Here is a 21,365-nt window from a genome sequence, read left to right as displayed (position 1 = left end):
TGTTAGACTCGAACTCGAAGCTCATCCCTAGTTGGTGACATTAGGTTTGGCTATGCAAACACTTGTTGATTTAAAGCACAGGTTCAAACCGCTGAAGGACCGCTCCATGTACATATACTGCATCAGGGCGGCCCTTAAGCGCAAAATCACGTACTTGTACGTGATTTTTTTTCTTCGGCTCTGGGGTGTGTGCCGGCAGAGCCCCGCTCCCGCTGTGATTGGGCACAGCAGGAGACAATCAGAGGGTCCTGCAGACCCGATGGCTACAGGAAATCCAGTGATCTGTCCGAGAGAGGCAGAACGGCGGTCTGCCTATGTAAAGAAGGCAGATCGCCGTTCTGCTAGTATGAAGGACACAGATCTTGTGTTTCTGCTAAGCACCAAAAGAAAGCTCTATTTGTGGGGGAAAAAAAAGGACATCAATTTTATTTGGGTACAGTGTCGCATGACCGCGCAATTGTCAGTTAAAGCAACACAGAGCCGTTTTGCAAAAAAATGGCCTGTCATTAAGGAGGGGTAAACCTTCTGGAGCTAAAGTGGTAAAAGACAAGAAAGATGCAGCATATAGTGGACATAAAGAGGAATTATACTTTGCTCTCTAATGGCCTGTGGCTTTTACTTTCTCTTCATTCCAGCTCTGCAGCCTATGCAAGAATCTTCAGTATTTAACACTTGCAGGATGGTTGGATGCCTGTCTCCCCTGCTGCATTGCTGTGGTTTCATCCACCAACTGCTCTTTCAATAGAGGACTCAGCAGTGACATAACAATTGGAGGAAGGAGTCACATTGTGTGGTGGGGAACAAAGACATACGACACACCTGGGATGGAGTGTTGAATGATTTGCAGACTGACAGAGTCTGTGGGGCTGAAAGAGGATTGCTAGGAGATGGGTTGTTGGGGGAATGGAGAATGAGGTAAGCAAAAGTTTTTTTACTCTCCCCTAGCCTGAATTAGCAGTTAACCCTTGTAGTGTGGGCACAGAGCTCCACTGCAAGTGAGAATGTTTTGGTTTATTGTCAGATGGGCTTTAAAGAAACATGAATGTTAACGAAATGAGGTGGACAGCTTCCGCAATGCCCCCCCCCCCATAGAAGCTGCTGGCAGGGTAATCACCACAATCCTGAAATGAATCCAGAATGGATGAAACATTGAGGAGCTGAAAAAAGATGGGGCATTGAGGCCTTAAGGTGGCCCCAGGGACTTTAAACGGTGCTCAAATCAATAAAGTAGAGAACATAAAAAATTCATTTTTTATTTAACAATCTTTAAAAAAAACAGACATTGGCCAAAGACCACATACAGAACAGTATATTCATTGATATAGAGATTAATACCACTTTCTCAACATGTTTCGCTTTCCTAAGCTTCTTCAGGAGATATATTGTGATATTATGGTCAACTATGAAAATAAAGAATATATGTATGTAAACAAATGTCTGCTTATAAGTTACAGTCATAATATATATTGATACATAAAGTGTGGCGCTAAAATAAACTTGTTCCTAATTGGGCAGGACCCACCAGAATATCAATCTGAGGGCCTAAACTAGCCCAGTAAGGTATTTAATGAAATGAGTTTTTATCAAATCTCATATCTAAAGAATAAGTGAAAGAGGACCAGAATAACAAGGTCATTACCCTTATATTCCCATATGTGAAATATTGTGAATAAAATCCCATAGAAAACTACCAAATGGAGAATTAATTATATTGCCCTCAAGGGGACATAAGTATAGAGTTTGGTGAATGTATTAATCAACTGTGAAAAAAAAAAGGAAAAAGGGAAAAAAAAAAAAAAGAAAAACATAAACTTAAATTGGATCAAGTGTATGTGACCACAAAGTTGTGAATCAACACCTGTTGTGTTAGTGGACAATTAAGCAAACGTGTGGGCCTGCTCAAAACAGGTACTATACAGATGCGTTTATGTTTTAAAAAGCATATATATAAACAAAAAGAAATTGTCTTGTTATAAATGCAAATGTATATAAATACAGTCCATGCACAAACTCAAATGAAATCAGGTGTGGGTTCAAATGTTAGTCCTATGAAGGTACACTGGGAAGTTAGGCCTCTAGGACTTCCTTCAGATGACCAGGATGGTTCCCATGTAATTAAATGGTAACTGTGGGTATAGATGTGTAAAAAATACTCTTACCAAAGGTGATGGACTCGCCAGCCAGCGGCTTTAGAGTCAGAATGAGCTTAAGATTAAAGGAATGGTGATGGTTCTAGTGCTGCTGCATCCGTTAGTAGGGACGCTGGAAGGTGAAGATCCCCAGCAACACGGCCTCACGAACTCCAATGCTCAAATGATCACACAAATCCTCAGATATAAAAATCAGAGAGGAGATTCCACAGAGCGTAAAAACTGCTTCCAAAAAAACTTTAATCAAAGTTTTAATAATCAAGGACTTACACTGGCTCATAAACCGCAACAGAGACCAGGCATAACAGGCATATCAGGGTCTGATATGCCTGTTATGCCATGATAGAATAAGCGCTTTTTTAGAGATTTTTATCTGTTTTTGTACCCTGGCCTCTGTTGTTGTCTATGAGCCATTGTACTTTTATCATTCCTGGTCTCTGTTGCGGTTTATGAGCCAGTGTAAGTCCTTGATTGTTAGAAATTCTTAAAATTGTTTAAAAATTCTTTCTCTAAAGGTAAGACTGAAAAAGTAAATTGTGACTTGGTGGTCAGTGTGTTTTTTTTTTTTTTTTTTATTATTATTATTTTTGATACACATGTGTTATATATTCCTTTGATGTATGATATATATATATATACGTTTTATCAATTTTTGTATTCTTCATATTTTTTTCCCTATGATCAAACCAATATGTATCAATATATATTATGACTGTAACTTATAAGCAGACATTTGTTTACATACATATTTTCTTTATTTTCATAGTTGACCATAATATCACAATATATCTCCTGAAGAAGCTTAGGAAAGCGAAACATGTTGAGAAAGTGGTATTAATCTCTGTATCAATGAATATACTGTTCTGTATGTGGTCTTTGGCCAATGTCTGTTTTTTTTAAAGATTGTTAAATAAAAAATGAATTTTTTATGTTCTCTACTATATTGATTTGAGCACCGTTTAAAGTCCCTGGGGCTACCTTAAGGCCTCAATGCCCCGTCTTTTTTCAAATATATTTTCTGGGATGTGGTGCTTTGGATTTTCCCTCTCTTCCAAATATTTTTTTCATTGAGGAGCTGAAAGAAGAGATGTAATCCAGTACCATGTGTGGGCCTTTGACCTCCTCTAGCATGCAGTGCACACCTTCTGAGTGCAAAGGAGGAGAATTCAAGCCTCATATTTTGTGTACAGAAGTGTGTAAGAAACGTGTTCATACGCCTGCTGCTTCCCTCCTATCCAGGCATATTGTCAGGACATGTAGTATGTTATATAGAACAATAGTGAAGGCATACAGTACTGTCAGTACATGAAAGGAAATTGTATGACACGTAATGAAGGCATATTATTGGAACATGTAGTAAAGGCATACAAGTGAAGGCCGCCAGATCCTGCCCCCCGCGCCACGTGAATGAGTATGGGGTACATCATACCCCTACCCATTCACCTGGAATAAAAAGCGTCAAAAATAAAACACACTACACAGGGTTTTAAAATAATGTATTGGGCAGCTCCGGTGGTCTCTTCCTTCTTCTCTGCGCTCTCCTCCTGCTATTAGGTCGTCTTCTGCTGTTTTGCTAGCTCTTGCCTGGTCTTCCCTGTCTCCTTCTCTTCTTCTCTCCTTCTCATGTTGCCAGGACGCTCTCTCCCGCTGTAAAACTGTGTGCATGGGGCGGGGCCCCCATAGGCATGGGGCGGAGTCGTCGGGTGATGTCATCCAGTGACCCCGCCCCCTAATGATGTCGCCCCTCGGGGCATGATGGGGCGGTGGGCGGGGTCAGATGACATCACCCAGTGACTCCGCCCCATGCTTATATAAGTCGTTGCGCAGCTCGCACGCTGCATTACAGAGGGGGAGAGCGTCGTGTCAACATCGGAAGAAGACCGGGCAAGAGCTAGCAAAAGAGCCTGCAAAAGAGCAGAAGATAGCTCTAGAGGCCCGGCACAAGACTCCGGACAGAGGGAGAAGAACCAGAGAGTGGAGAAGAACAAGCAAGAGCTAGCAGAAGATAGCTCTGCAGGCCTGGGAAAAGAACCAGAGAAGAGGGAAGAAGACCGGGCAAGAGCTAGCAAAAGAGCAGAAGATAGCTCTGGAGGCCCGGGAGAATATCAAGGGAAGAAGACCGGGCAAGAGCTAGCAAAAGAGCAGAAGATAGCTCTGGAGGCCCGAGAGAACCAGAGAAGAGAGTAGAGGCCCGGCACAAGACATAGAGGCAGAGAAACGCTTAACCAGGGTTAACGCTGTATGCCAAGAACCAAGCAGACCGCTCCTAAGTCCACCGGAGGGAGGGCATAATACCCCCCACTGCCATCCTCATCACCCCCCACACACAACACAAAGGCTCTTCTCGGAGCCACCACATCCTCCTCACAAAGAGCTCCATACTATCTCATCACCACTACATCATACAAATACTCCTCACCACATCTCTACACCCCCCATCACACCGCACTCACATCTCTAAGATGATTACAAAGTAACAATTCACACTTCTCTAGGAAGGAGATCTTTTCTCGTGCCGATCTCTTCTCACCACAATACAATATATAGGAGAGGAGAACAAGACACCTTCCTAGAAAGATTCTCTTCATATCTCTAGACTTCCCTCATCATTACCAGGAGATCGGGAAAGAAAACCTGTTCAAGAGAAATACAAAGTCATCTCCTCCCCTCCTGTACACAGATCCCGGGATCACCTCTTTCTCAGCTCCGGTGTAGAAATCCTACAACTGACTAGTAAGAAATCTCACACTCACTATTCATTCTTCTGTATGAAGACGAGATTTCCTCTCCCCGATCTATCACAGGAATCTCTCCTCTGCTATTCTACAACTTTCTCCAATCTTCCCTCTCACACACACACCGATCACATTGTTACATCTTACACTCTCCCCTATTTCTTCTCACTCATCTACAGAAGACAATTATTGGCACCCTGGAGAGAGTTGTACATTTCTCATTCCAAGCGTCAAATTATTTTATATGTCAGCCAATCAGCAGATAGTGATCTGTACGGTGAGTGCAGAACTCCATCATCTGCAAACTGCACAGCGATGAGATTTCGGCGAGCAATTTGAAAATATTCCGATCAGTCAATCACAGCCTCTTGTCGTTCCTGTGTCAGCCAATAAGATCGTTTATATTATCATACAGGGAGCTTTCTAAAAGCGGGGGCGGGAGATCAAATTTTAATCCAAATGTGACATCGGGGCTGCTAATCCTCTTCATATTATTTGTGGGTGAAAATATGGAATTCTATTCTATGACAGTGAAGAGTCCATTCTCCTCATAACACAATGTTCTTGTTGCTGATCATTCTAACATGTCCGATCAGTACAATAGTAAACTGGACCTCGGTGTAGAGAGTTGGGAGGCCCCTGCCCTAGAGAGAAATCTATCACTACAAATGACCAAGATTTATTATCAATAATTGACCCACCATAGACTATAATGGGATGTGCCACAAAATAATGATTACTGAGCTTTGGGGGTAAAAAATGTTGACGGATTCTCTCCTTGGTATAAAAAAAAATATATATATAATTTTTATTTTTCTTTATACAGTATATTTTCTGAGTAGACTATATAGATAGCTGTGTGGTAAAATGTGGCAATAAACTTAGAGTATTTGAATGACAATATATTTATCATGATGAAATAATGATACATCACCACCAGAATAAACGATTTGCTAGTCTGCTGTGTGCAGTGGCTACAAACATACAGTTGTCATAATGAGGAAAGAATGATAAATAGTACATGAAATATGACATGTCCTCATCAGATGACACCTTTGTATCTCTAACAATCTCCCCCATCACATCACACAAGGATCTCAGGTCTCCGGCTGATGTTTTTGTTCCAGGCTCCTTCTACTCAGCTATAGATGAGCAGAGTTCTGTATTAGAGGGAAATGTTTCCTGATCTTCACTCTTCACTCATCTAATGTGAAGATGATTGTAGTGGGAGATGTGAGAAGATTGTTTTCTGATGAGAATGTGTGTAGAAAAGCAGGTAGAAGGAAGAATGGGACACACACTCAGGAGGATGGATGTGTTTGCAGCCTCTGTGTTCAGCCTCCTGAGCAGATCATGAGAGCGGTAAGTGACAGATCGATAAGTGACAGTCCAGTGAGCAGATCGGGTCCTCGATGAAGATTGGACATCCTTCCGTTTCTTATTATAATCGTTTTTCTCTCTATCAGGGAAACACAACAAGAGAGAGAAGATTCCCCAACACTGGAGTGACAGTCAGTGGGCGTGTCTAACGTGTAACCAATAGCAGTGCAGAAGGCAAGTTCTATATCAACCAATAGTAGTGCAGAACGTCTCTATATAAGCCAGAGCACCACACACGATATTTATCTATTTTCAAAAGCTCGTTGAGAATCATGACGGAGACTGAGATCGCCCCAGCCGCCGCTCCTCCAGCGGAGCCCGCCGCCAAGAAGAAGGCGACTAAGAAGGCGGCAGCCGGAGGAGCCAAGAAAGGCAGCAAGAAGCCGTCCGGTCCCAGCGTGTCCGACCTCATCGTCACAGCCGTGGCCGCTTCCAAGGAGCGCAGCGGGGTCTCCCTGGCCGCCCTCAAGAAGCTCCTGGCCGCCGGAGGATACGATGTGGACAAGAACAACAGCCGCCTCAAGATCGCCATCAGGGCGCTGGTGACTAAGGGGAGCCTCGTCCAGGTCAAAGGACATGGAGCCTCCGGATCCTTCAAGATCAACAAGAAGCAGCAAGAGGGCGACAAGGCCAAGAAAGTCACCAAGAAGAAGCCATCGGCTGCGGCCAAGCCCAAGAAACCTGCGGCCGCCAAGAAGCCAGCCAAGTCCCCCAAGAAGAAAGTCCCCAGCAAAGCAGCCAAGAGCCCCAAGAAGGCCGCCAAGAAACCGGCAAAGGCTGCAGCTTCTCCCGCCAAGAAGGCGACAAAGAGCCCCAAGAAGCCCAAAGCTGCAGCCAAGCCGAAAAAAGCCGCCAAGAGTCCGGCTAAGAAGGCGGCTAAACCCAAGACAGCAGCCAAGCCCAAGAAGGCCGCTCCGAAGAAGAAATAAAGGAAGGCGGCAGTAGCCGGAGAACTCCTTCATCTCCACCCCCCAAAGGCTCTTCTCAGAGCCACCTACCTCCTCCTAACAGAGCCACACCTACCTACTTACACCCACCTTCTCCTAAAAGCTACACCCACCTCCTAACAGAGCCGCACCCACCTCCTAACAGAGCCGCACCTACCTACCTACACCCACCTCCTCCCAACAGAGCCACACCTACCTACACCCACCAGGGCCCGCATAGACTTTACACACAGTCTAGATGAGATGATATGTTCCCATCACACATTGTACATTTATCTCTTGCAGGGAATCTCAGATTACGTTTTATGATAAATCCCACAAATGATTACTAGAGATCCTGTAGATCGGAAATCCCTCCTGCTATAAAGGATCTTTTCAGGGGCCCCACCCCACACACATCTGTCATGTGCAGATAGGAGATCTGGAGGTCCCCGACAATTCCCGCACAGTCTGTGGGATCTCCCGGGGGAGGGGGACATTCACACTTCCTCTTTCTAGATGATCGTTCAGGATCTTCAATATTTCATGTGATCGGTATGAGGGAAATCATTGCACTGATCGGACATGTTAGAATGATCAGCAACAAGAACATTGTGTTATGAGGAGAATGGACTCTTCACTGTCATAGAATAGAATTCCATATTTTCACCATATTGTCACAACAGATAGTGGAAGGTGTTCCGCACACACTCACCGTACAGATCACTATCTGCTGATTGGCTGACATATAAAATAATTTGACGCTTGGAATGAGAAATGTACAACTCTCTCCAGGGTGCCAAGAATTGTCTTCTGTAGATAATGAATAAGAAGAAATAGAGAAGAGTGTAAGATGTAACAATGTGATCGGTGTGTGTGTGAGAGAGAAGATTGGAGAAAGTAGTAGAATAGCAGAGGAGAGATTCCTGTGATAGATCGGGGAGAGGAAATCTCGTCTTCATACAGAAGAATGAATAGTGAGTGTGAGATTTCTTACTAGTCAGTTGTAGGATTTCTACACCGGAGCTGAGAAAGAGGTGATCCCGGGATCTGTGTACAGGAGGGGAGGAGATGACTTTGTATTTCTCTTGAACAGGTTTTCTTTCCCGATCTCCTGGTAATGATGAGGGAAGTCTAGAGATATGAAGAGAATCTTTCTAGGAAGGTGTCTTGTTCTCCTCTCCTATATATTGTATTGTGGTGGGAAGAGATCGGCACGAGAAAAGATCTCCTTCCTAGAGAAGTGTGAATTGTTACTTTGTAATCATCTTAGAAATGTTAGAGATGTGAGTGCGGTGTGATGGGGGGTGTAGAGATGTGGTGAGGAGTATTTGTAGGATGTAGTGGTGATGAGATAGTATGGAGCTCTTTGGAAGGAGGATGTGGTGGCTCTGAGAAGAGCCTTTGTGTTGTGTGGGGGGTGATGAGGATGTTGGTCGGGGGGTGTATTAGGCCCTCTCTCCGCGGATGCGGCGTGCCAGCTGGATGTCTTTGGGCATGATGGTGACCCTCTTGGCATGGATGGCGCAGAGGTTGGTGTCCTCGAAGAGTCCTACGAGATAAGCCTCGGAGGCTTCCTGCAGAGCCATGACGGCGGAGCTCTGGAAGCGCAGGTCGGTCTTGAAGTCCTGGGCGATCTCTCGGACGAGGCGCTGGAAGGGCAGCTTGCGGATGAGCAGCTCGGTGGATTTCTGGTAGCGGCGGATCTCTCGGAGAGCCACGGTGCCGGGCCTGTAGCGGTGAGGCTTCTTGACTCCGCCGGTGGCCGGGGCGCTCTTGCGGGCGGCTTTGGTGGCCAGCTGCTTGCGGGGAGCTTTCCCTCCGGTGGACTTACGAGCGGTCTGCTTGGTTCTTGCCATGGCTGATCGATGCTTCCAATCTCCAGAGGAAACACAAGTGTGAGAACACGGGCTGTGCGGCGTCTATTTATATACATCACTGCCTTCTGATTGGACAACTAACTCACACCCCTTTTCATGATTGGTTTACTTTTAAAAAAGCGCCATTTTTAAAATGCCCGCCAAGATCTGCCCGTTTTCTGTGTTAGTAGAGTTACCTTCTTTGTGTGGGGTGGGGGAGGGGAGTTCCTCCACATCATACAAGATCTCCATATTACCAAAAAGAGAAAATATTATTCATACATATTTTTATAATCAAAGTTTAGAGACTCTTCAAGTAGAAAGGTGACTTGTACAGCTTGTTCCATCCAGTACAATTCTGTACTAACATGGAGGGACAGATCGCTGAGCAGACAATGAATCGTGTCCCCCCAGCATTGTCCTGCCTGCTCCGGACACATCTGGGATCGGTGCGATCATTACCTCTAGATGTTCCATGTGGATCAGCATTAGATCATTGAACTCCTATTGCTGGATCTACATTATAATCGGTGTGCCGCCAACTCCTACCGGGGGATTTGAGGGAATGGACACAGGGCGACATCTAGATTACATAATCAATCCGATACATTTACATGAATTGGGTTTTATTTGTCAGAAAATGCTGCAAAAACATGATTTGAACTATAATTCTCATGATATCATGTCACCATTAGAAGGAGAATGACAGCTCTGATATGGAGCATATGAGAGGGTCTTATGAAGAGCATTTGTGTCTTGTTTGGATGATGGGGGTGTTGGGGATTTACTTGGTGCTGGTGTACTACATTAACATAAAATATTATTTGACAAAATGTATATAGTGCTAACAGTTTAAACAGCTCTTTACAATACAAGGGTGACAGTACAATCTCTATACAGTTCAATACAAAATGAATAGGAGCGTCCTGCTCATGGAGCTTACAATCTAAAGAAATATTTTTGTAATCAAAGATTAGAGACTCCTTATCAGTGTAATAATCAGAAACATTGAGATTGGATTATTTTTGCCCATATTTCAGTTAATTAGATGACACAAACAGAGATAACCCCCAGGATCTGAGGGATGTATGATAATCTGCATTACAATGTGTAACCTTCACTTTCTAATCTGTTGTAATGTAATCTGAGGCAACTTAAATTCACCATATATATATATATATATATATAGTATAATATACACACAAAATAGAGAGGGAGAGATACAGACCAGGAAAGACAATGTATGCCCAGCTGATGATCTAATCCGTCTCTTCCCCCCGATCTAAGGTGAGTAGATGATTTTATGTATATATCTATCTTTGGACCCCCCATAAAGAAAATAGATGCTGTATGACAAAATGAAAACACAAGGGGATCTATTAGTAAAAATTCTAAGCAGATGATCCCTAAACTATTCCTAATATGTAAGCATCCCCCCTGTATATGTGTCTCCAGACATTATCGTGATTTGTGAAGAGTCCAAGATCATTTATAAAAGGGAAAACAAACGTGTCGGTTAAAAATGACGTAATAAAGATATTATATATGTGTAATCCTTCTATACATACAAATCCGCTTTCAATGTACGGGGAAAATCTCCAATGTATTCTCCGAGGAGCAACACTGACACCTAGTGGTGACAAAATGCATGCCTTTTATACGGGGAAGACATACAATGAGATTGAATGGTTTGTTCCCACTAGCACAATATTCATCTATAAATTAGATCCTCCGAATATCCATTCTACAGGACGGGTCTAAGTGGGAAAAAAAATATGATCTGGAATTTCTCAATAAAGGGAATTTGGAAGACTAGCTGGTATTCGGATGGATTTATTCTAATTCATCCACAAATGTACAACTCCCCATCAGATTGTACAAAATGATCTTTCATAATCTGTTAATTCTTCACTTGTGTTAAAGATAAAATGTGATGAGAGCTCATTGATAGAAATGGTGGGTGGCTCTTAGAAGAGCCTTTGTGTCTTGTGTTGGGATGATGATGATGATGGGGGGATTACTTGGCGCTGGTGTACTTGGTGACGGCCTTGGTGCCCTCGGAGACGGCGTGCTTGGCCAGCTCTCCGGGCAGGAGAAGGCGGACGGCGGTCTGGATCTCCCGGGAGGTGATGGTGCGGCGCTTGTTGTAATGAGCCAGGCGGGAAGCTTCGCCGGCGATGCGCTCGAAGATGTCATTGACGAAGGAGTTCATGATGCCCATGGCCTTGGACGAGATGCCGGTGTCGGGGTGGACCTGCTTGAGCACCTTGTACACGTAGATGGCATAACTCTCCTTCCTGCTCTTCCTCCGCTTCTTGCCGTCCTTCTTCTGGCTCTTGGTCACGGCTTTCTTGGAGCCCTTCTTGGGCGCCGGGGCGGACTTGGCTGGTTCAGGCATGATTAGGATCAATCAGATCAACTCCGATGTGTGCTGGAGCCGCCCTCATGTGCTGATTTTATAGGCGTCCTATGAAAATGAGTCTCCTCCCTCCTCACTCATTGGAGGATTCAGTCATGTGATGGGGAGGAGTGGAATACTTTCCTTCTTCGTTTACGGATTGGTTTAGAAACAAGTCAGAACACTATTGGCGGGCTTGAAAAGTAACCAATCACAGAGTGTGACGTCAGAGCTTTGACGGTATAAATATAAGGAAGCGCCCGAATTTGGTTATCTTTATCAGAATAACACAGACGTCTCACAATGTCTGGCCGTGGAAAACAAGGAGGCAAGGTACGGGCTAAGGCCAAAACCCGATCATCCCGGGCTGGTCTGCAGTTCCCAGTCGGTCGTGTTCACCGTCTGCTCAGGAAGGGGAACTATGCCGAGCGGGTCGGGGCCGGAGCTCCCGTCTATCTGGCCGCCGTCCTCGAGTATCTGACGGCTGAGATCCTCGAGCTGGCCGGCAACGCCGCCCGCGACAACAAGAAGACCCGCATCATCCCCCGACACCTCCAGCTGGCCGTCCGCAACGACGAGGAGCTCAACAAGCTGCTGGGCGGAGTCACCATCGCCCAGGGAGGAGTCCTGCCCAACATCCAGGCCGTGCTGCTGCCCAAGAAGACCGAGAGCCACAAGGCCGCCGCCAAATCCAAGTAATCCCAACAACTCCTTTCTAGTCCCAAATCCATTCATTTACAACACAAAGGCTCTTCTCAGAGCCACCCACATCTCTCTACAAAGAGCCCACACATACCTCATTGTGTCTACCACATCGCATGGAATGAGCCCTCAATTCTCTTCATAGCTTTACACAGGAAATACATTATTTATTCACACTTCTAATACAGGAGAGTTGTACAGGGAGAACAATTACTACATATAAAGAGTCTGAAATTTATTATTGGGGGATCTGCTCATCTTACATGGTCATTGTCCTTCAAACTTTAATTCTGCCGAATGTATTACAGACCAGAAATCATTCATTATATACCAAAACAATCATCCCCCCAACTGATCAGGAACACAGATCTCAGAATTGTCCTACTATGGCGGGCGGGGTATGGAACGGATTGGCTTCATTTTTAATGGAACGTTTCAATCATCTCAGATCGGCTAATCTGACACAGAAATTGAATGATAAAAAAATGTAAATTCTTCCGGAGAATATTCTAAACACACTGGAATATATTGTTTCAAGGGGTTTGTACTATAGAGATCAATGAAAACAGAGAAAGATCTCAGAACACATTTCTTTGGACTCCTCATCAAAAACATTAATGGTTAATGAAGGAAACGCCCACAGCTCTGATTGGCTCACATTTAAAATTGATACTTTCAAATTTGCCGCCTGAATTCTTTGGAACGTTACAGAAATAATCAGCCCTATTATACCGCCAAATCCGAGACATATCATTAGCGCTTTATTTTCAAGTAGATTCATCGATTAGTCTGGAATAGAAATTGATTCAGAAGATTGTTGAATAATTTAAAATATGTTCTCTGTTACTAGATTTATAAAAAGTGAAAGGACTGGTAGAAGTCATGACACCGCCAGATACATATGTACAATGAATCCAACAGATCGGTATCCACTTTGTAACTAGAAATCAGCAACAATGTTTCTAAGTAATTATCTGCTGAGTATTAAATGGCTTTATCTTAGAAACATAAATGCGACTTTTTTCTCCTTTTCTTTAGTAATCCCTTGTAGATATGTAAATGTTATTAACAATAATAACTGGTGATTTGTCTCCTCTGTGTAATCTCCTTACATGAATTAGAAAACCGTAATAAAGGAAGAATAGGTTTGTCATCAGATCTGTATAGGATCATGGGACTGGCCTCTATCGGATGTAGCAATAACGGATTTCCCCCAAATTACAACTAGAATAATAATATAAAATATGTGAATGGACTGGTAGAAATCATGACGCTGCCAGATACCTAAAAGTATGTACAATAAAATACATTATCAGATCTGCATAGGATTATGTAACTGAAAAAAAAAAAAAGATACAAATATATAATCATCATGACAGAAAATATGTACTATGAATCAATAAAAAGAAAATATTGCACTTCTGATGAATTACATCCGTTTTCATTCGGCAAAATATTTAAAAGCTTCTAAATAAATGAAATTCTCTGCAGTGCAATAAATGAATAGACCCCGCCCCTCCTCCTCATGTCTCCAATCGGGTCCGCTCAGCTTTACAGCCAGGAAGGAGATATAGGGGGAAAAAATGCATCACTTTGTTTCCTTTTCAAAATAATCTTTATAAATATGAACAATTGTGTTATGAAGCGTTAAATATTCGTGTTCTCTGTGTAATCTCCAGGTACACGTGCGATGTCTGACCATACACACTGCGATCTGCTTTACTAAAGATACGTAAGAACACAACAAAACGTATCCAATGTTGTATCTAATTGGGTAGAAAATTGATCTATAAATAGATTGTACAATCAGCACTCAGGATGATGTAGTGATTTTTGGAGATGGATGCGGTATATAGATCTTTGTATGAGAAGGAAGGTGGCCCTGAGAAGGACCTTTGTGTAGATGAAGTGGGTAGGTGTCTATGAGGGTTTATCCTCCGAATCCGTAGAGAGTGCGCCCCTGGCGTTTGAGAGCATAGACGACATCCATGGCGGTGACGGTCTTCCTCTTGGCGTGCTCGGTGTAGGTGACGGCATCGCGGATGACATTCTCCAGGAAAACCTTCAGCACTCCGCGGGTCTCCTCATAGATGAGTCCGGAGATGCGCTTGACACCCCCTCTGCGGGCCAAACGTCGGATGGCGGGTTTGGTGATGCCCTGGATGTTGTCCCGGAGCACCTTCCTGTGCCGCTTGGCGCCTCCTTTCCCCAGACCCTTCCCTCCTTTACCGCGCCCAGACATCTCAAAAATCCTCGTTATTCAGACGAACAGTAAAGAAACCGCACACAGCCTCCTCCTTATAAACAGCCTGAGCGGACCTGATGGAAACCTTCCTGTGAAAGAGGCGGAGTCACACCCATTCATTACAATAAAATAGAGAATTCCATTCCTTTAGAAGGCTCCTAAATATTCTGTTGTATTCAGATACATTAATGCAACAGCAATACATGTCCAGGAGATGAATTTATTCCTTCTTTTTAATTATGTTTTTTTTATACCTGGAGATTATACAGAGAACATGAATCTTTAACACTTCATAACAGAAACACAATCAGCAGTTTCAATTATTCATATTAATTTCATATTTATAAAACGTTATTTTGAAAAGGAAACACATTACTTCTGACGTCTCTCCTTCCTGGGTGTAAGGCTAAGCGGACCTGATGGGAGACACGAGAAGGGGCGGGGTCTAATCATTTATTACACTGTAGAGAATTTCATTTAGTTAGACGCTTTTCAATATTTTGCTGAATGGAAACGGATGTAATGCATCATAAGCACAACATTATCTTTATTGATTAATTGTACACATTTGTCTGGCATGTCATCATTATCACCTGTTTCTAACAATAATGTCATATTTCCCGATCTTTATATAGGAAGAGCAAACTATGTACAGTTTGCTATATGTAAAAAGATAAACAAAAGATATTCTAGTTTTAGTATGGGGGAGTCCATAATTACTACATGTCCTAAAGAGGGAACATTAATTATCGGCCAGTTCTACGATCATATACAGATCTGATGATGAAACGTGTAATACTTTATTTGCCATCATATAGAAAGGTAGAGAATGTAGAGAAGTAGAGAATCTATGAGAGAAGTCATCTCACTGTCATGTTCTCTATGTAGCAGTGGGGGGGGGACTTGCATTATGAGGACTTGGAATAAAAGAGAACATATGGAAATGTTTTACATTATTCAATAATTTTCAGAATCCATTTCTATTCATTCCGGGCTAATCAATGAAAACAAAGCATTGGTGATATTTCTCGGATAAATGTCTCATCTGATGATCTCAGTGTCGGATTTGGCGGTATAATAGGGCTGATTATTTCTCTGTAACGTTCTTCACTATTCAGGCGGTAAATTTGAAAGTAGCAATTTGAAATCCGAGCCATTCAGAGCTGTGGGCGTTTCCTTCATCAGCCAGTAATGTCTTTCTTATGAGAATTTCAAAGAAATGTATTCTGAGATCTTTCTCCATTTCAGCCCAGAAAATACTTGTTCTGTAGACTTTTCATTGATCTCTATAGAAAACATTCTCTAGCAGGGCGGATTCTGTATTGTGAAGTAAAAGAAAAGACTAGAAGAAATGTGACATTCATATTTCTAATGGATTTATTATTCTTGATTAGATAAACTGCCCGACAATTCAGAGGAGCGTTGATCGATGTTCCCGGAGGAAGAGATATCAGATTTTAGTGTCGGATTATTCTATCTGAGATCATTGGAACGTTCCATAGAATTCCGGCGGGAAATTTGAATGAATCAATTTCACATTTGCACCAATCACAGTTCTGGGAGATTTCTTCGGATACAATGTATTGAGTGTGAAGGAGGATCTGAGATCTGTGTTCCTTACAGCTGGGGGATGTTTGTTTGGTATTTAATATTGAATGATCTCTGATCTCCAGAAGATATTCGGCAGAATTAAAGGATGGAGGACAATAAAAAGCAGTCCCTGTAAGGAGATCACATCGTTCCTTCACATGAAATGCAGTAAATGATACAAATCCTAGAAACTCTGAATTGCTGTTAGGACGGACAGACATGGAGGGGTGGATGGTTTTGGTTGGAGGGTTTAGCGGTGAGGAGATGATCAGCATAGAAAGATTGGAATGAAAAGAGATGAGAGAATGATGTACTGTGATCACATTTCCTCTCATTACTCCTCACCTCTATTACAAGTCTGAGTGTGATAAGAAGACAAAGGGTTTGTCTTTACAGGGAACTTTACCTGACAGTATTAATAATATATAACTTCATTGGAGAATAGGAATAGAAAGCAGGTATGTCCGGCTCTATGTAGAGAGATGTGGGTGGCATGTTTGTGAGGCAATGCTAAAAAAAATAATAACATTGATCTTTAGATGAGAAGTACCGTAGATCGGTCGGACTGCGAGGGGGATGAATAAACCTTCCTTCTATTCCCATCCTGATTCCAGATTTATTGCGGAGATCGTCTCCACTTTCTGGCTGTATACATTCCCTATTCACCTCCTTGTACCGCACACACACCCAAGTGTTCTACCGGGAATGACCACAAGGTGGCAGAGCTGAATAAACACTTATGCCGCACTCACACATTGTTACAATAAAAGATCCTCCACAATCTCCCGCCTTACATTGTTACTTTATCTGAAATCACAAGTTGAGAAGATCGTGGAGTTCTTAACCCACAACACAATGGGGGAAAGAAACAAGAAAAACGAGACATTGTATGTACTCAATCAGCCCAGACAAATCTTTGTCTATTTGTATCTATTTCAATCATCAACAGCAGATCAATGTACACACAGGGTGGGGGATGAGCTCATTCTTTGTACTTATAGTTCTAATTAACAATAATAATAAACATAATTAACATGTACAAAGTATCATCTACATACAAATCTGATCACAATATCACCTCGGACAGCACACAGTCCTTTATAGAAGGTAGAAAATGTTTCCTAACATGGACATGTTTATCACCATAATGAACTTACACATGATCTCCAAACCTGGAAACCATTTTATTCCCATCATCATTCCCCAATGTCTGAACGTTTATTTTTTTATACTGAGTTCAATAGATTTGTATTGCATTTTTGAAAGGAATATATGCCATACAGCAACATTACATGGCAAAAACAGAGTAATGATGTGATAACAGTGCGATCAACACATAACATAAAACATTTGGTACCACCAACATATAATATGCAAGTAACATTGAGCATACTATGAAGTAAAACCTTAGATTTGCCTTGAAAAACATTTAGAATAACAGAATTGCAAGAAAAAGGAAATAAAAGGGATATGGTCAATCAAGGAAAACAATTGCACCGAGAGGAATTAATTTGGAAATAGAATAATTATGAGATAGGCATTGGTGTGTGTAGCAGGTTGCTCATGGGACCCATGTTTTTTTGGGAGTGGATGTATGCTTCACTGGTTGGAGACAGCATTGACTCTGATGTGTAATGGGTTTGGATCAATTGGACCGTGTTCCCTATAGATGGGGTGATGGGCTTCCAACGCCTGATAATTGATAGTCTAGTGGCCAGAAGCAGTGGCGTTGGAAGGGGGGGCTGGAGCCCCGAATGGGCCCCCAAAAAGCCCCGGGTCTCGGCCATTCAATGAAGCATTATTAGCCCCGAGCTCTGAAAGTTTGATTACAAGGAAAATGCGCGCGCCCAAACAGAGTGTGCGCGCCGCGGCCTGAGCGAGGATTGATTCAAAGGGCCGAGCGCGAGCGAGCACTCAGCTCAGACTGCTGCACAAAATCCGTTGGGCGGAGGCGCCTGCGCAAAGTCTATTTTATTATTGCCAATGCCTAGCTATACTGGTTGGCTTGACTGTGGTGGACATCACACAGGTCACATGTCCTGCGATCCTGGCATTGATTGGACCAGTGTGATGTCCATCATAGGTGCTGCCATGTCCAAAATAAAAAAAAGAACCCCTGTCCCCCCCCTGCTCTCGCGCAAAGGCAAACGCAAGCGTCGGTCTGGAGTCATATGTAAACAGCAAATGCACCATCATCGCAAAGGTCAGATCGAGGGCAGTAATTTTAGCAGTAGACCTCCTCTTTAAATCTAAAGTGGTAACCTGTAAAGGCTTTTAAAAATGTATGTAGTTTGTTGCCGCTGCACGTTTGTCCGCAATTTTAAAGCATGTCTTGTTTGGTATCCATGTACTCGGCCTAAGATCGTCTTTTTTAGTTCATCAAACATTTGGGCAATATAGTGTGTTTTAGTGTATTAAAATTTTAAAAAGTGTGTTTTTAAAAAAAAATGCATTTGAAAAATCGCTGCGCAAATACTGTGTAAAAAAAAAAAAAAAAAAATGAAACACCCACCATTTTAATCTGTAGGGCCTTTGCTTTAAATATAATATATATATATATATATATATATATATATATATATATATATATATATATATATATATATATATATATATATATATATATATATATATATATATAATGTTTGGGGTTTCAAAGTAATTTTTTTGCGAAAAAAACATTTTTTCCATGTAAACGAAAAGTGTCAGAAAGGGCTTTGTCTTCAAGTGGTTAGAAGAGTGGGTGATGTGTGACATAAGCTTCTAAATGTTGTACATAAAATGCCAGGACAGTTCAAACCCCCCCAAATGACCCCATTTTGGAAAGTAGACACCCCAAGCTATTTGCTGAGAGGCATGTCGAGTCCATGGAATATTTCATATTTTGACACAAGTTGCGGGAAAAAGACAATTTTTTTTTTTTGTGCACAAAGTTGTCACTAAATTATATATTGCTCAAACATGCCATGGGCACTTCTCTTTTCTTTCTTCATTTTCAAAAACAAATGAGAGCTGCAAAATACTTACCGTGCCTCTCCGCAAATAGCTTGGGGTGTCTACTTTCCAAAATGGGGTCATTTGGGGGGGATTTGTGCTATCTTGGCCCTTTTATGACCTTCAAAACTGTGATAAGTAGTGAGGAGTGAAATAAAAAAATGTACGCCCTTAGAAATCCTGAAGGCGGTGCTTGGTTTTTGGGGCCCCGTACACGGCTAGGCTTCCAAAAAGTCCCACACATGTGGTATCCCCGTACTCAGGAGAAGCAGCAAAATGTATTTTGGGGTGCAATTCCATATATAACAATGGCATGTGTGAGCAATGTTTTGTCATTATTCAATCACTTGGGACAAAAAATAAATAAATATTCAATGGACTCAACAAGCCTCTCAGCAATTTCCTTGGGGTGTCTACTTTCCAAAATGGAGTCATTTGGGGGGGGGGGGTTTATACTGCCCTGCCATTTTAGCACCTCAAGAAATGAGAGGCAGTCATAAACTAAAAGCTGTGTAAATTCCAGAAAATGCACCCTAGTTTATAGATGCTATAACTTTTGTGCAAACCAATAAATACATGCTTATTGACATTTTTTTTTTTTTTTTTACGAAAGACATGTGGCTGAATACATTTTGGCCTAAATTTATGACTAAAATTGAGTTTATTGGATTTTTCTTATTAAAAAATTGAAAATTTTGAAAAAAAATGATATTTTCTAGTCTTTTTCCGTTTATAGCGCAAAAAATAAAAATTGCAGAGGCAATCAAATACCATCAAGAGAAAGCTCTATTTGTGTGAACAAAAGGATGCAAATTTTGTTTGGGTACAGCATTGCATGACCGCGCAATTACCAGTTAAAGCAGCGCAGTGCCAAATTGTAAAAAGTGCTCTGGTCTTTAGGCAGCCAAATGGTCCGGGGCTTAAGTGGTTAAAGGGGTTGTAAAGGTTTGTTTTTTTTTTTTCACCTTAATGCATCCTATTTCTAGGCTCCTCATTGGATAGCTTAATAGCAGCGCAGTCATTGGCTCCCGCTGCTGTCAATAAAATCCAATGACATGGCCGCCGGGAGGCGGGCCAAGTCATACACTCGGCCTCTATGGACACCGAGTGTATGACACGAGAGCGCACCTTCAAGGTAACCCCTTGAGAGAGCTTCCCAGAGGGGATTATCTATTGCAGGGAGGAGCCGCGAGAGCCGTCGTGGGCCCCCAGAACAGGAGGATCGGGGTCACTCTGTGCAAAATGAACTGCACAGTGGAGGTAAATATGATATGTTTGTTATAAAAAAAAAAAAACTGAACCTTTACAACCATTTTAACCTCTGGAGCAACTGCACTTTGCAAAGTGCACAGTCTAATTGTCTTTAGTAACCCCTTTGGGGTTGATTTATTAAAGACAAATTGTGCACTTTGCAAAGTGGAGTTGCTCTCTGCAAGGGGAGTTGTTCCAGTCCAGAGCTTCATAAAAGAGGTAAAGGTTCACTTTGAAATGAAATACCCAATCAGGTGCAAGGAAAATAAATTAAAAAAAAAAATCATTTTTGCTTGCACATGATTGGATGATGGAAGTCAGCAGAACTTCTGCTCATTTACTAAGACGTCTATGGGACTCGAACGTTCGAAATCAAAAGTGCTAATTTTAAAGGCTAATTTGCATGGTATTGTCCTAAAAAGGGTTTGGGGACCCGGGTCCTGCCCCAGGGAACATGTATCAATGCAAAAACAACTTTTAAAAACGGCCGTTTTTTCGGGAGCAGTGATTTTAATGATGCTTAAAGTTTAAAAAAAAGTGAAATATTCCTTTAAATATCATACCTGGGGGGTGTCTATAGTATGCCTGTAAAGTGGCGCGTGTTTCCCATGCTTAGAACAGTCCCTGCACAAAATGTCATTTTTAAAGGAAAAAAAGTCATTTAAAACTGCTTGCGGCTTTAATGTAATGTTCGGTCCCGATAATATGGATGAAAATCAGTGAGACAAACAGCATGGGTACCCCCCAGTCCATTACCAGGCCCTTTGGGTCTTCTATGGATATTAAGGGGAACCCCGCACCTAAATTAAAAAAGGAAAGGCGTGGGGCCACCAGGCCCTATATACTCTGAACAGCAGTATACAGGCGGTGCAAACAAGACAGGGACTGTAGGTTTGTTGTTAAGTAGAATATGTTTGTAATTCTTAACTGGTACATTTTTAACGTGTTTAGCTCCAGCCAAAAAATCTATTTTAAGCTTTTTGGAAAACATAGGGAAGGGTTATCACCCCTGTGACATTTGTTTTGCTGTCTGTGCTCCTCTTCAGAAGATTTCACCTCATTTTTTGTCCCAATGACAAATGTTTTTTGAAAATTTGGGTTTTTTTGTGAAACAAGGACTGGTGATAAAGCATCA

General features: G+C 42.2%; 3 protein-coding genes across 3 annotated transcripts; 2 read left to right on the top strand and 1 right to left on the bottom strand.

The window, feature by feature from the left end:
- Positions 1–6,501: 6,501 nt before the first annotated feature.
- LOC141104541 (histone H1.01-like) lies at positions 6,502–7,258 on the top strand. The gene has a single exon (XM_073594143.1). The coding sequence runs from the start codon at positions 6,538–6,540 to the stop codon at positions 7,192–7,194; it is 657 nt and encodes a 218-aa protein (XP_073450244.1). The 5' UTR covers positions 6,502–6,537; the 3' UTR covers positions 7,195–7,258.
- A 1,098-nt stretch (positions 7,259–8,356) lies between these two features.
- On the bottom strand, positions 8,357–9,085 carry LOC141104554 (histone H3). Its single transcript, XM_073594160.1, has one exon. It carries the CDS (start codon positions 9,048–9,050, stop codon positions 8,640–8,642), a length of 411 nt encoding a protein of 136 aa, XP_073450261.1. The 5' UTR covers positions 9,051–9,085; the 3' UTR covers positions 8,357–8,639.
- Positions 9,086–11,696: 2,611 nt separating this feature from the next.
- LOC141104560 (histone H2A.J) lies at positions 11,697–14,069 on the top strand. Its single transcript, XM_073594166.1, has one exon. It carries the CDS (start codon positions 11,752–11,754, stop codon positions 12,145–12,147), a length of 396 nt encoding a protein of 131 aa, XP_073450267.1. The 5' UTR covers positions 11,697–11,751; the 3' UTR covers positions 12,148–14,069.
- The last annotated feature ends 7,296 nt before the right edge of the window (positions 14,070–21,365 follow it).

The sequence above is a fragment of the Aquarana catesbeiana genome, linkage group LG08, assembly GCF_042186555.1.
Source record: "Aquarana catesbeiana isolate 2022-GZ linkage group LG08, ASM4218655v1, whole genome shotgun sequence".
Classification (NCBI taxonomy): Eukaryota; Metazoa; Chordata; class Amphibia; order Anura; family Ranidae; genus Aquarana; species Aquarana catesbeiana.
Note: the sequence above shows the minus strand (reverse complement) of the source record. Positions and strands in the feature narration are given on the sequence as shown.